Source organism: Leuciscus leuciscus, assembly GCF_965113295.1.
Source record: "Leuciscus leuciscus genome assembly, chromosome: 7".
NCBI lineage: Eukaryota > Metazoa > Chordata > Actinopteri > Cypriniformes > Leuciscidae > Leuciscus > Leuciscus leuciscus.
In genome coordinates this window covers 1511192-1526242 of record NC_138731.1, presented here as the reverse complement: position 1 = coordinate 1526242, position 15051 = coordinate 1511192, and the positions used below count along the sequence as shown (strand labels likewise).

The window sequence follows — 15051 nt, the reverse complement described above, 5'->3', positions numbered from 1 at the left end:
TATAAGCAGGGTCTCAGACCTGAGTGTTACTTTTTTACACACTAACATTAAAACAGTTTTTTTTTTTTTTTTTTATCTAAAAAGTGTTGACAACTGTACATGCTAAGCATGTATTTTTCATGCCATTTGGACAAAGATAATTATTTTTTATATTTTAGCAAAAGTCATTTGGGGTCAAAAAGACCCTGAAGACCACCTAAGGGTTTTAAAGAAACAGAATGGCAATGAAAACACCAAGACTTTAAAAGCTTTTTTCCAGCTTTATTAAAAGCAAATTCTAAATGGTATATGCCATAAAGTAAAACATGTGAAAAATATGTAAAAAACAAACATGTATACGCCAAATGCATGAGTACAGAATGCAGCGCTTTTTATACTTGTGAATCAAACACATTAGTAGACATCGATTACACTATGACAACATCTATGACTACATCTACAATAATATAGACTAAGCATGTATTTTTTTTCTAGCCTAACTTTCCCAAAGCCTGATTTTTTTTAGGCCTGATATTTTAATCATAAAGACAAAGTTTCAATAATACCATAATGAATAGTTTTGTAATTTGTAGTTACATTGACTGTAACTGAAAAATCTTTTTGCTATATTAAACAATTCAAGCCTCATTTTAAGCAATGCATGCAGATCTTTAAATAATTTCTTGAGAAGTTATAATTAAGGTATTTAACTGTGGCACTTGATTATTCTTGGAGTTAAATCATCCTGATATGTTTTCATGATTGAGCGGGTGGCAGCGGGAGTTCAGTTGGAGGGTTTGGATCATCTATAATCTTTAAATCACGGCAGAACAACACTGGTTCTTGACCAAGACCTATTTTTTTTACTGCCACAGATATAAAGACTTGTTTGGCTTCAGCTCAAATGCGAGTTGTTCTTCCACTTCAATCATTTCCTTACAGCTTTCGTTTTTAGTGTTGGCATGTGAATCTCCAAAAAAGACGAGGTGCAACTTCAAAATTAACTTTGCATGTTCTCCAGATTCAATCAAGGATGACGTGGCTATTTTCCAGTTGTGTGTGATGTGGGACATCTTCTCCTTATCGTATCCAGCATTTTTATTGATTTTCTTTTGCCATGTCACTGGTGTATTGCTGTCATTAGTTATAGTTTTCATATTCTCCCAATTGTCAAAGGATGGGCCTATAGTTACTGTCAGTCCACCAGGAAGGAAGTTAACAACATCAGGATGAACAGAATAGACACCAACACACTCATCATTGCTAAGGTCGGTACCTTTATAGTACTCAACTCCCCAATCTGAGACTGGCTTTAGGAAGAAGCAGTCGTTTGACAGGCCCCAGTAATAGAGGCCGTTTCTGCAGCTGGGATGGAGCTTGTATTCTTCAGCATCTGAGTCTGTATTCATGTTTGTTGTTTCTCGGTAAGTGCCCCTTTTTTGGAAGATGATGAAAAACTTGCCAGAAGTTGAGAAGTAGTGGTCTCCTCCCTGGCAGTTGGGATGAAGGCTGTGAACTTCAGCACCGCTGTCTGTCGTCAGGTTCTTGACTCTGCGGTAGGAATTGCCCTTGATGATGTAAAAGGAGCCATCTTCATCTCCAAGGTAATGGTCTCCATTTTTGCATGCAAGGTACAGACTGAAAATAGAGATATCTGAACCTCTATTGATACTACCTATCTTCATATAGCAGCCAAGATCAGAACGGATTATATAATAGTATTTGCCCGCTCCACAGATGTCAATGCCTTTTGTTTTGCTCTTGGGAATAATGCCGTTCATCGTGCCTGAACCTGCAACACAAAAAAAAACAAAAAAAACATTCAATCTCCACACCAAATGAAAGCTGTTACTTTAGTCCTTCTATAGATTGAGCTCATCAAAACTTATATCCCTTACAAAAAATAAGTTTATTCAAGTGTGCTTTAAGTATACTTCTTTTAAACTAAAACAAAAAAAAATTATTTTGAGTCTACTTTTTATATACTTATCAGAAATATACTTTATGTACTTCTCAGAATATACTTAAAATTGCACTTAAGTATACTTGACTTATACTGACAGGATGAAATACCCGAGGAGCCAATAGTGCAACGCACAGGGTCTGACCCTGGTGAGACGCAGGAGGAGCCCGGCCTGGAATCACCCCACAGTGCCCAGAACCTCCAGGCACCAGAAGCTCCATCCTCAGGCAGAGTAAACCAAGTACAAATGAAATGGACAGCAACCAGCAAGAATAGGGAGTGGCAGCAGTTTGGAGAAGATGTTTCCCACATAACATCAAATATGTGGAAGGGTGATGCTGACAGTTGCCTTCAAGCCCTGACTATAATCATTGTACGGAGCTGAACGGTTTGGTAAAGAGGATGAGAAAATCGTCAAAACTCCTTATACCAAGAACCGGAGAGCAGAGAGAATTCATCAACTGTGACAGGAGCTCCACATTCTCAAAAAGCATTAAAAGACTGCAGAGGAGTCAAGTCAAGTCAAGTCAAGTTTATTTGTATAGCGCTTTTCACAATACAGATTGTATCAAAGCAGTAGGGGTGTAACGATATTCAAACCGAACCGACAAACCGCGATACAACAGCCACGGTTCGAACCGCGATACTCTCATGTCGAACCGAACGCGCCCCGCCCCCTGCTGCCCCGGCCCAACTCTCACATCACTTTGTCACAAAACTATTTTTTTCTTCCTTGACATTTGATTAAATAGTTATTAATGAGTACACTTTTAACAACTAATAAGAGCTGTAGTTTTACTAAATATTATTATAATATTATTTACTAAATAAAGTGCATGTCACGTGATTTGGGTGATCGATCACGCTCGAGAGTTTACATACGCACTTCAGGATGGCAACTCATATTGAGATTGAAGACCCTCCGGTCACAACCACTGACTGATACAGCAGCAACAGCAGCAGTGCTGATCACGAATCACCGACACCTGTCATCATCCAATATGATGACATATCACAGCATTTTTTAATCATCGTTTTGAGACAATTCATTGTTTGTTTTGCGAACATAATCCTCTGCCGTCTGGTCGCTTCCGCTTCAAGCCGGACTCGTCTCGCGCTAACGGTAATTCCTTTTCACTGTCCACGTTTTGATTTCGGCAAATCAATTTTAGCGAATGCAAACAACGTGATTATTGTTCATGAGTCCAACATCCAGCCACGCAAGAAAACATGTAATCTACCTGAGGGAATAATATGCTCACAAAACATTTCTGATTATTATTAATGTTTAAGACTGGTTTGTTTTTTCCCCCCCAGGATTCTATGAAGAATGTAAAGATCATAAGATATTTATTTGAAATAGAAAGCTTGTGTAACACTATAAATGTAGGCTACTGTCACTTTTGATTAACGTAATGCATCCTTGCTGAATAAAAGTAGGCAATTACTTTCTTTAATTTCTTTCCCCCAAAAATGATCTTACAAACCTCAAACTTTTGAACTGTAGGCCTATGTATAATGTTAAAAAAGCTTTCTATTTCAGATAAATGCTGTTATTTTGAATGGTGGTTTGTTTGTAATGTGACATTTTGTTTGTATGACTTTACAATAATTTTTAGAATTAAATTGTACATAAATAGGTTAAGCAATACAAATGTGTTTGTCTGATAACCTTTTAAACATATACTTAACTGTCTGCAGACAATGAAATGATGTACATTGTGCGATGCAGTACAAATATTTTGAGTGTCCCTTTTTTTTCTTATAAAGAACCACGATTGTCCCGCATTTTACTTTTCTGAAGTTGGCAACCCTACTCAGGTGTGCAGTTTATTTCTGACTAGTCAGTGGAGGCATTTATTTCATTTTAGTTAACTCAGGTGTGCTAAGTGCTCTAAAGAAAGGCTGAAGCCACTGTATAAAGTTCAGTTAATAAAGTTAAAGTTAATCTAGCGTTATTATTGCTGGTGCCCTGCCATGAACCCTGCCCCCACAGCAAACAGAACCGAACCGAACCGAACCGTGGCTCCAAAACCGTGATATGAACCGAACCGTGGCATTGGTGTATCGTTACACCCCTACAAAGCAGCTTCACAGTATTACATTAAAATAATACAACAAAGTTTGTTTCAAGAGGAATTTATTGATTGATAAAATTAAATTAAATATCCCCAAAATATCCCCAACTGAGCAAGCCAAAGGCAACAGTGGCAAGGAACCGAAAAACTCCATCAAGTGACCTAATGGTGTCCTAAAACTCCATCAGGTGACCTAATGGAGAAAAAAAACCTTGGGAGAACCCAGGCTCAGTCGGGGGCCAGTTCTCCTCTGGCATTTATGAGCTAGAGGCCGGATTGCAGTTTGAACTGTGGGATTATATGAATGCCTGGCCGAAGAGATGCGACTTTAATCTAGTTTTAAACTGGGAGAGCGAGTCTGAGCAACGAACAGTATCAGGAAGACTATTCCAGAGTTTTGGAGCCAAATGTGAAAATGCTCTCCCTCCTTTGGTGGTTCTGGATATCCTAGGTATGACCAAAAGCCTTGAATTTAGTGATCTTAAAGAGCGCGATGGATTATAGGGCGATAGAAGATCCGTTAAATAGACTGGAGCTAAGCCGTTTAGGGCTTTATAAGTCAGTAGCAATACCTTGTAATTAATACGGAACTTTATAGGTAACCAATGCAGTGATGATAAAATCGGCGTTATATGATCATATTTTCTTGATCTCGTAAGAACTCTAGCGGCGGCATTTTGGACTAACTGTAGCTTGTTTATTGAGGATGCAGGACAACCAGCTAATAAAGCATTACAGTAATCCAGTCTCGAGGTCATGAATGCATGAACTAACTTTTCTGCATCAGAAGGAGGAGGAGAAGCCACCACTTATCGAGCTTCGCAACATTATTAGGAAGAAGCTACATACCTTGCAAAGAGCAGAGTGGCACAGGAGACTGGGAAGGGAGAGAACGCTCGGGGTTACTTAACTGTAACCCTTGTTCCCTGAAAAAGCGGAACGAGATGCTGCGCTGTTCAGCGCATTGGGAACGTCTTTAAATGTGACCAGCTGTGAATATAGTGTGTAAACACGTCAATAGAATTGACCTGGAGGTAATATAGCCTCGGTCGATGATGTCATTGGCACGCACCCGCGACGCAAGGCTATAAATAGATGAGCCACAGGTGCATCGTCAGATATTTTGTTTGAAGAGCAGTCCTGGGACATCTTCTGCACGGCAAGGCAGCGCAGCATCTCATTCCGCTTTTTCAGGGAGCAAGGGTTACAGTTAAGTAACCCCGAGCGTTCCCTTTCAAAAGCTACAATCAATGATGCGCATTGGGAACGAAAATGCCCACGCCGCCGTACTTGAAGGTGTCTGGACCCCTTACCGTTGTGTAGGTATGCTCACAAGAACAAAAGAAGGCCTCAGACATTAGCTCATGATGTCGACTCAAGGACGTGAGAGCCCGGAGTGGCATGAGATGGTAAAACCATCTTTAGAGTCAGAAGTTTGTCAGACGCTGATTCTAGAGGTTCAAAAGGAGTCTCAACCAGACCCTCTAGGACTATTGCTAAGTCCCATGAAGGGATCTTGGTTCTTATGGGAGGCCTCAGTCGTCTGGCCCCACGAATGAAACAAGCGAGCAGAGGATGTCTCCCGAGTGGCACCCCGTCAACCAAGGCGTAGCAAGCCGAAAGAACAGCCACATAAACCCTGAGAGTGGCGTGGCATGTGCCTGTTGATAATTTTTCCTGCAGGAAATCCAGTACTGAAGCAATCTGGCAGTTGACCGGATCTGCATTATGTACAACACACCACCTTTCAAAGACACCCAATTTGTTGGCATAACTCTTTCTAGTGGAGGAAGCCCTAGCACTTAGGGCTCAGTGCTAGGTGTCTCAACAACGTTAGGCGAAAGCCCAGTGTCCCTTAGTTGGTACCCATCAGGGGCCAAACATGAAGGTTCCACAGGTTGGGCCTGGGATGGAATATCGTGCCCTCCGCCTGAGACAGAAGGTCCCTCCTCTCCGGAATCGCCCATGGCGAGCCGTTGAGGAGGGAAATTATCTCCGAGAACCAAACTCTGTTCGGCCAACGCGGCACTATCAGTAAGAGGCAAGACTCTTGTTGGCGAACTCTGGCTAGAACTTCCGGGAGTAGAGCGACTAGAGGAAATGCATACAGGCGCTTTTTGGGCCATGTGTGCGCCATCGTGTCAAGACCCAGGGGGGCTGGGTGACTCAGAGAGAAGTAGAGGGACATTGTGCTGTCTTATAAGAGGCGAAAAGGTCCACCTCCGCTTCGTAAAATCTGGTCCAAATCTGTTTCACTACTTCTGGGTGGAGTTTCCATTTCCCCATCGATAGTTTCTGTCTGGACAGTAAATCTGCTCCCACATTCAGATGCCCTGGAATGTATATTGCTCTGACTGACAGGAATTTGTCCTGGGCCCAGAGAAAGATTTGTCTCAGTTGTGCCCGCATCGTGATCGAATCCCAAACGATCCCGAGATAAGTCGTTCTCTGGGCAGGAGAAAGAACACTTTTCTTGGTGTTGAGTCTCAGCTCCAGGGAAGCTAGATGAGCTAACACGATGTCTCTGTGTTGAAGCGCCATCTCTTGCGATTGTACTAGTATTAGCCAGTCATCTATGTAATTTAAAATGCGAATGCCCTGGAGTCTTGCCTGGCAGAAGATTCCACACTGCCAGACTCTCTGATAGTGGTACTAGTTTAAACACTTCCTGTTGAGGGGATATTAGATGTCCCTTATCCTGTTTTACAACAGCAGGAAGCAACGGGACATCTAACATTTTGCTGGAAACCGCTGCCCCCCGAAACGCCAGAGGTGGCAGAGATGGATATGTTTCGTGAGGGTAGCGGAACGGGGTGAGCAGACATTTGATGCGCCCCGTCCCGCAGAGGGGCTACCCCCACCAGACTGGGCACAAGACCATCAGGACTTCTTCCTTTTATTAGTGATAATAATCCTGAGGTCTGCCCTGGGAGGTTGCTGAGCGCGACAAGCTGGTCCCCAGTCTCTATGAGGGGGAGCGCGACTCGCCACACTCTGCTTCTTACTCTGCTTCTTAACCTCCCTAGATCTTGAAGGACCGGGGAGAGGTTGGGTGGCCGATGGCCACTCCCCTTGAGTGCGACGAGGAAGAAACTGGACAAATGCTTCCTCGTGTTTCTTAACTTCTCTAAATCTGGTGACTACGGAGTTAACTGCATCACCAAATAAACCTGAGGGGGAGATCGGGGTATCAAGTAAAAAGACTATCTCTTTGTCTTTGATGCCAGACAGATTAAGCCACAGATGCCTCTTCATACTCACCAAAGCAGACATTGAACGGCCGATGGCACGGGCCGTTTGCTTGGTAGCACGACGAGACAGGTCTGTGGCTCTACAGAGCTCAAAGAAAGCTTCCTCATTAATTGTCTCCCCCGCACTTAAGTCCTTCAAGAGGTCAGCCTGGTATGCCTATAACACCGCCATGGTGTGCAGCGCAGCACCAGCCTGACCTGCAGCTTGGTAAGCTTTAACCCCCTGAGGTCTACGGTATCGCCGGCGATACCAGCTCGCTTTTTTTTTGTCAATGTAAAAGAAACTCATAAATACTCTGTTGACTTTGATTTTCCATAGGAGTTTCATACATCAATCGATTCTGTTAAATGTGTATTATTTTTGTGTATACTCACAATAAAAACAAAGTGTTGTGCTTTTTGCCAAATAAAGAAAAATAAACACGAAGCGAGTTCTGCCTTCTCTCTGCCAGTGAAGTCCATTCTGAAACGCGTCCGAAAATGAACAATAACTGAGCGAATACTCAGTCAAACAGGCATACAGACACACAGGCATGAAGCTTGAATTTTCTTCTTTTAAATGAAGCAATTTATATAAAAAACAAATATTCTAATCTTGTGAAATCTGTATTAAAAGAGAGCGATTCCAGTCGAGCTCATCTCATCTCATTACGTTATAATCGGCCCCGCCCACGGAGAGCGCGCGCTATTCAAACGCAAATGACTGAGACGATCCCATACAAACTGTGAACGCCCCCATATCAGCTCGAGAAAACACATCAAGTTTATTCAGATAAGTGTAGTTGTCTACACTGTCTCGCAGCGCTGTGAGGAATAATAATAATGGAAAACTTACCTCAGAAGTGCTGGTATTTCGAGGAGCAACGGATGGAATAATGTAGTAAGTTTTTTTTTTTTCATTCTCAAGTAAATCGCGTTTCTGTGTGAATGAATGAACGCAGAGATGCGCTGTTTACCACAACTCGCAAAAAGACGGTTTAAATTTGAATTGCGTTTCTGTGTGTGAATAAATGATCTGCTTTTAGCAAACTATTTTGCTATACTGAGTAAAATCGATTGAAATATGTTGAAATAAAATGTATTTGTATAAGCAACGTATTAAACTGCAAATTAACATTTATATTCCTTATAATAAAAACGAAAGACCTATGTTACAGACATATGAAAGACAACATTTCGTTGATTAGTTTTGGATAGATTACACATTTTTACTGTAAAATATCTGCCACCTCAAATAAGCTTTTGTTTGCCAATTTTTGCTAATATGTTAAATATAGTATGTTTTGTCAATGTAGGCTATATTCGAAGTTTGAAATATGTATGATAAAATGTATACTTTAGTTTTTACAAAGAAAGATTACACTTCAATTGTTGTTGTAATTGTAACCTTTTTAATAAAAAAATATATATTTACAAGGTAGATGTAAACAAATTTTAAAAGGTAAATATAAGCATTTTCTTTAAATAATTTTTATTGTGTTTTATTATTGACAAATTTGGGGAGAGGATACATATTCCAAAACTGAAAATGCAGTATGAGAATTAACTGCACAATTAATAGACATGTTTTCCTTGGATATTATACAATTTGCAAGCAAAATTTGTGAAAAAAAAAAAAATTGACATGCTTCCAACTGTGAACCAATTTGGTAGAATATATATATATATATATATATATATATATATATATATATATATATATATATATATATACTGTATATATATTGCTCTTGCATTCTTTCTTGTGGCTATAGGTGACACACCTGAATGAATGGCTCATTAGGTATGCGGGCCCCATTGTCTCCTGAGGTGTGAACCACTACATATGCATGATGCTGTTGAATGGTTGACGCCCCTTGCGCATATTGCCTTTACAAACAAAAAGTGTTTTACAAGATTTAAATCAATGTATTGTGTTATGTGAATGATAAGGGCAGGATGATTTTCACATCATTTTGAAGAAAAAATTCTAGGCAAAGACATCAATTAGTCAAAAGTATTATTGACACGTATTTAGTATGTGTTTTGTGGCCTTATTTCAGAAACTTTAGTTTTTAGTTTTTTCAATAACCATGCATAAACATTATTCTCTCAAAAATACAAACATGTACATGCATGTTGCTCACATATTATGGTAGCCCTGTTTGTGCTAAATAGAGTGTAATTATACCTTTGCCATTAATATGTTTATAAGCAACTGAAAAAAGCACAAATGTCAGGGCATGTCAGAACATCTCAAGGACCCCAAAAACCCCTCAGACCTCAGAGGGTTAACCACGAGAGCCGACGTTGTTCTACACAGTGATGGGAATAACGGCGTTATAAATAAACGGCGTTACTAACGGCGTTATTTTTGTCAGTAACGAGTAATCAAACTAATTACTGTTTCCTCCGTTACAACGCCGTTGCCGTTACTGTCAATAAAAATGCGGCGTTACTATAATTGAGCTCACTGAAGCGGTTTTCATCCGAGTAGGCTCTCTCTGTGTGTGTGTTTATGAGGCGCCGGACTGGACAAAAGCGAGGCGAATGCCGCGAGCCAGCGCGCTTGACAGTCCGCGAGAGAGACCGAGTGTGTCTGAGAACGCGCTCGACAGTGCGCGAGAGAGACCGAGTGTGTCCGAGCAACGAGCATAAATACTTTATTTATAAATAAATTACACATTTCAGCATTTGAATAATCTCTGTAGCATATTGGTATCATATGCAATGTTTTAATTAGTTTATATAGCCTAACATAAACTCCAAAATAACCTGCAGGGAACGTTCAAACATGGCTATTTGTTTGACCGGTTGTTGTGCGGCAAACACGACTAATTTGGCTAAAATAACCTCTGATGATGACGTTCTCTGTAGGTTATAAAAATAAAGCCCCAAAAGATTATTTTTTATTATTATTATTTATGTTGGTACATTGTTCAGTATTATATTGAGAGCACTTTTTGTTAAACTTAATATTGCGAGGAAGAAAATACTTCAAGTAGGCTATACAGAATGTCTACCAGTTGTAAAGGTGTGTGAGTTTTATCATTTTAATGATATGCACTAGTGTATGTGTATGTAGGCTATATTTTCTATTACTATTTATTTATTTTTGGTACATTTCTTAAGAAGCATGTTCTTAATTCATTTAACATTTCATATTGGGGGTATCCAAGAAATTTCTTATATTTAAACTTAAAAAAAAAAAAAAAGTAACGCAATAGTTACTTTCCCTGGTAATTAGTTACTTTTGTAATGATGTAATTCAGTTACTAACGCAGTTACTTTTTGTGAGAAGTAACTAGTAACTATAACTAATTACTTTTTTAAAGTAACTTAACCAACACTGGTTCTACACGGCTTCGAGGGGAGGGTAGGTTTCTTCAGGGAAGATGCAGATAGCTCGTAAGCGTCTCTTCAACCTGGGGCATCTCCGCATACCCGTGTCCCACGACAGTCGAAAAAGTAAACGTTGAGGGCACGAAGATACGCAAGGTATATGGTTTACTCCATGATTTAGATAATTCATCATGGTGGTACTTGAAAAAGAGGAGAGACTGATGTTTTGGTCCCTACCCCTTGCCACCGGACAGAAACCTATCCTCTAGCTTACTGCGTTTGCGGGTCTCTTGTTCGCGAGGCCAGTCAAGCTGTAACCTGGCTACCGTGCGAGTAACCACCTCAAGTAATTCCTCGGTGGATTTATCGTCGTGCGAGGAACGCTCAGAGAATGGCTGCTCGAAGTCCGCAGACCCAAGAGATTCATCATCGTCCCTCGCATGAGCCGAAGAAGCACCGGAGCGCGCTTTGGGATCACGCGAGGAAACGTGTGGATCTGGTGAACGAGCAAGCGAAAGAGTCGGACCCGTCTCTTGCTCGTCAGCCAAATCCATTTGGGAGCCCCACAATGGTAATGCGGGTGCGGACTGAAAGTAGCCAAGACGAGCACGAAGCATTTTGACAGTGAATCATTCTAAATGCTCACACTCGCTTGACTCCAATGCAGCGACCGCATGCTCCTCCCCCAAACATACAAAGCAGTAAGCGTGTGTATCCAGTTCTGACATAGGATTAGAACATGGAGGGACACAGCGCTTACTCTGCTGTTGACTCATTTTTAACCGGCTGATTTTTTTTAACTTGAACTCTTTTCACTTGTTGTTGAGATGGGAAGTAGCCCATCATTGAGATGAATAGTAGCCATGAGTCGCATTGTTGTGACGTCATCTCCCCTCTTCGATTGATTGGCTAGAGGAGGAGCTGTCAATCTAGAACTAGTGGACCAATGGTGACGCTTAAGCCCGCCCTAATTTACATGAAATTCGAACTGCAACATTTGGGAAAGCAAGCGCAGAACATAGAAAGAAGAGCGTAGAGAAAAACAGCTCAAGCGTACAAAAGAGTAAAATATGAGCAGAAAATACAAGAGAGCACAAAGTACAGAGTAATAAAACCAAGGAAAACACTTTTTAAGAAAGCATGACCATAAGTTTAAGTTTTGTGCAAAATAACTTTTAATGCGTTTAAAGTTTTTATTCATGTTTGTTATTTCTTGATTTACGCTTATTATATTTTGATCCATGACCACGTTGTTTGCTATTCTGATAATTTTTGCATTATTTTTTTTCACTTTGTGCAATATATTTTTACATGTGTTTCACGCTTTCACGCATTTTTGATTCACGCTTATTATTTTTTGATCCGTGGCTGCAATACTTTAGACGGGATATCGATCACATAATTACCCTTTCAAAATAAACTGCATTTGGATCCTCAACCTTCATGTCTCAGAGCAGTACATGACAGCACCAGCACAATAACACAGTCAGCAAAATATCATCTAATTATTGTTATTGATAAAATATTGAGATATATCGCACTGCTACTTTCCACACACTCTTTTAGCGGTAAAACTAACGCGGTGCGCTGGAATTCACACTCGTCTTCTGGAAACAGTAAGACACCCTTTCTTTGATCTGATTGGCCATCTCACTCATTTTGACATTGACGTTAGACTGTTGAGGCAGAGCAATCTAGAAACGTTTAAATCTTTTTGTCATCCAACTAACGAACAGAGCTGCGTGTAACGCCCGTTTCACACATACTCCGTTTGCGATGCGTATTTTTTTCCGTACCCATTTTAACAGGTTCGAGCTTTCAGAGACACTGCATGCGGATGCGGTCCGGCAATGCGTTCCAGGTGCGGTGCGTATACAGCAGTGCAGCGATCGTTTCCGCACCGGGTCTATTTCTGCTGTGCTGCACGCGCTGAATTAAAGTGACAGCGCATGGTTCGTGGTCAAAATGAATACAGATTGACCAGATTGACATGAAAATGTAGTAATTTCATCATAAATGCATTTAATTAAATAAAATATAGTAATCTCACCATAAATGCATTTAATTAAATAGGCCTACTACTATTTTTTACAGTCATCTTTTTACTTCAAGACCGGGGTAAATCAAAGGAAAACTTTTGTTTTTAAATAAAATTTGCTGATAACTTCTGGATTTGAAATACATATAGTGAGTATATGTTTGTGGTACAGCCGCGGATCAGTTACGCACTGCAAACGCAGCTTATGTGAAAGCACTATAGCACCGCACACGCACTGCAACACAGAGTATGTGTGAAACCGGCGTAAGAATATAAAATAGTGAGGGGAGATTAGGTCACTTATAATTTTTGGAGAGACTTCTAAATGTGGTGGTTATAGCATATACTCTACATTTCATACATTTATGTATCATATCTTCTACATTTTAAATTTATAATGAAAGACTGCTATACAAAGAGTAAAAAACATCTTAGACCTACCTAATTCAGAGGAAGTCGCCTCTTTTCCGAGTTGCATAGATGTTGATAGTGGAAGCGTCAGAGTTAGAGCCGGCTCTCCTTTAGCTGGGGGTTAAAAAAAAAAACATAGATAAATATCTGCTATTTAGCATAAGCCTAAATTTACTCATTCAACTCATTAAAATGATAAGATAAGACAAATAAAATGAGAATTCTGTTTTTTTTATTTTTTATTAATTCATAGCTTCCACAAAATCATTAAAGGCTCTGGTCTGGGGCAGGTCTACAGCATTTATTAATCTTAGTTAATATTAATTTCAACATTTACTAAAACATTATTAAAATCAAAGGTTGTATTTGTTAACATTAGTTAATGCACTGTTAACTAACATGAACAAACAATGAACAGCTGTATATTTATTAACTAACATTAACAAATAACAATTGTAACAAATGCATTGCTCATTGTTAGTTCATGTTAGTAATACATTACATTAAGGTTCATTAATAAACATTAAAGTGTTGTAACTATAATAATATAGTTGTGGCTGCAGTTAAATGAATACTAATCAAATGAAACTCACTAAAAAATAAACTAGAAAATATGACCAAAAAAAAGATAAAAGTAAGATGTATCCAAAATGCAAAGAATAAAACCCCAAATAAACCTCAAACACAATATAATATCCAGAAAATACATGCTCTGCCACATGGAATTTACAAAACACTAAATATTATTACCAAATACCATCCATCAAAAATAATCACAGATAAATAAACAATATATTTCTTTAACCAGCATGGATGGCCAATATAGTTAAAGAAATGAAAGAGATATCACAGAGAACAGCGATAACCCTTCTTACCTTGGCACAGGCCAACAGAACAGTGACTAAACAAAAGCTCCAACTCAGTTAGAGAAGAGAAGCCGCAGTCTCACGTAGACCTGCGAAACGGACGTGATATCACTATTGGCAAGTATCCACTGCCCTGTCCCAAACGACACCTCAGCACTTTTTCTTTCTTTTTCCCCTCAAGGTTATAATTGTAACAGATACACGTTTCACATATACTGCCCTAAATAATTCTATAGCATAATAAGACATTAATAACTTTTTATAGACCTATATGATAAATGTTGAAGACAACATTCATCTCAAAGATTCTGAAGAAAAGTATATTCACATATTAAAGAGGAAAAAGAAAGAAAAAAAGAACAGAAAAGGGTATACGTGTATAATCAAAACATTTTATTTTAATAACATATTCAATAAATATTCCACATCAATCCAAAAGCATTAGCCTTAATTTACTCATTCTACTCATTGATAGGATAAGACAAATAAAATGAGAATATGTGAATTCTATTTTATTTTATTTTATTCATGGCTCCCAACAAAATCTGGGGTAGTATTAAAAAAATTGTATTGTAATATTGCCCACCCCACCCCACCACCACTACACTACACCAGTGCAGCATACAGCATCTCATCAGCAGCATGACACAGCTTTCCACAGCTTAAGTTACCAGTCAACATCACAATGCACTGCAAATTATAAAAGGGAATAATATAGTTGTGGCTGCAGTTAAATTAATACTAATTACATGAAACTCACAAAATAAAAAACTAGAATATATGACAAATAAAGATAAATGTAAGATACATCCAAAATGCAAAGAATAAACCCCCAAAATACCCAAATAAGTGCCTTAAGTGCCCCTCTTTCTTCTCTACCTCTGAATCAGCTAGTTGTCCCAGAAGTGGTAGTTGCCTGCACAAAGCTGCATAATATCTGCCTTGGAGTTGGAGATGTTGTGAATGAGCTGATGCAGCATGATGCAGCAGAAAGCAGAGGATCATCTAAAAGAGATAAACAAATAGAAATTGTATATCCAATTTGAATAAACTAAAAAAATTATGAATATAAAAAATAATTCTGACATCTAATTTTAATTAACCATATTTACATAATATTCAATTTTATTTTATTTTAATATAT

General features: G+C 39.2%; 1 protein-coding gene across 2 annotated transcripts; it reads right to left on the bottom strand.

The window, feature by feature from the left end:
* Nucleotides 1–842: 842 nt before the first annotated feature.
* On the bottom strand, nucleotides 843–14839 carry LOC309502192 (uncharacterized protein; the record flags this gene model as incomplete). Of its 2 annotated transcripts, XM_082174469.1 has the most annotated exons (4): nucleotides 14787–14839; nucleotides 13917–13996; nucleotides 13072–13155; nucleotides 843–1771 (listed from the first exon to the last, which is right to left on the bottom strand). In XM_082174469.1, the coding sequence occupies exons 3-4, from the start codon at nucleotides 13106–13108 to the stop codon at nucleotides 843–845; spliced, it is 966 nt and encodes a 321-aa protein (XP_082030595.1). In that variant the 5' UTR covers nucleotides 13109–13155; nucleotides 13917–13996; nucleotides 14787–14839. The 2 variants fall into 2 exon arrangements, with proteins under 2 accessions (XP_082030595.1, XP_082030594.1); XM_082174468.1 differs by lacking the exon at nucleotides 14787–14839 and having other exon boundaries at nucleotides 13917–14127.
* Nucleotides 14840–15051: the final 212 nt, after the last annotated feature.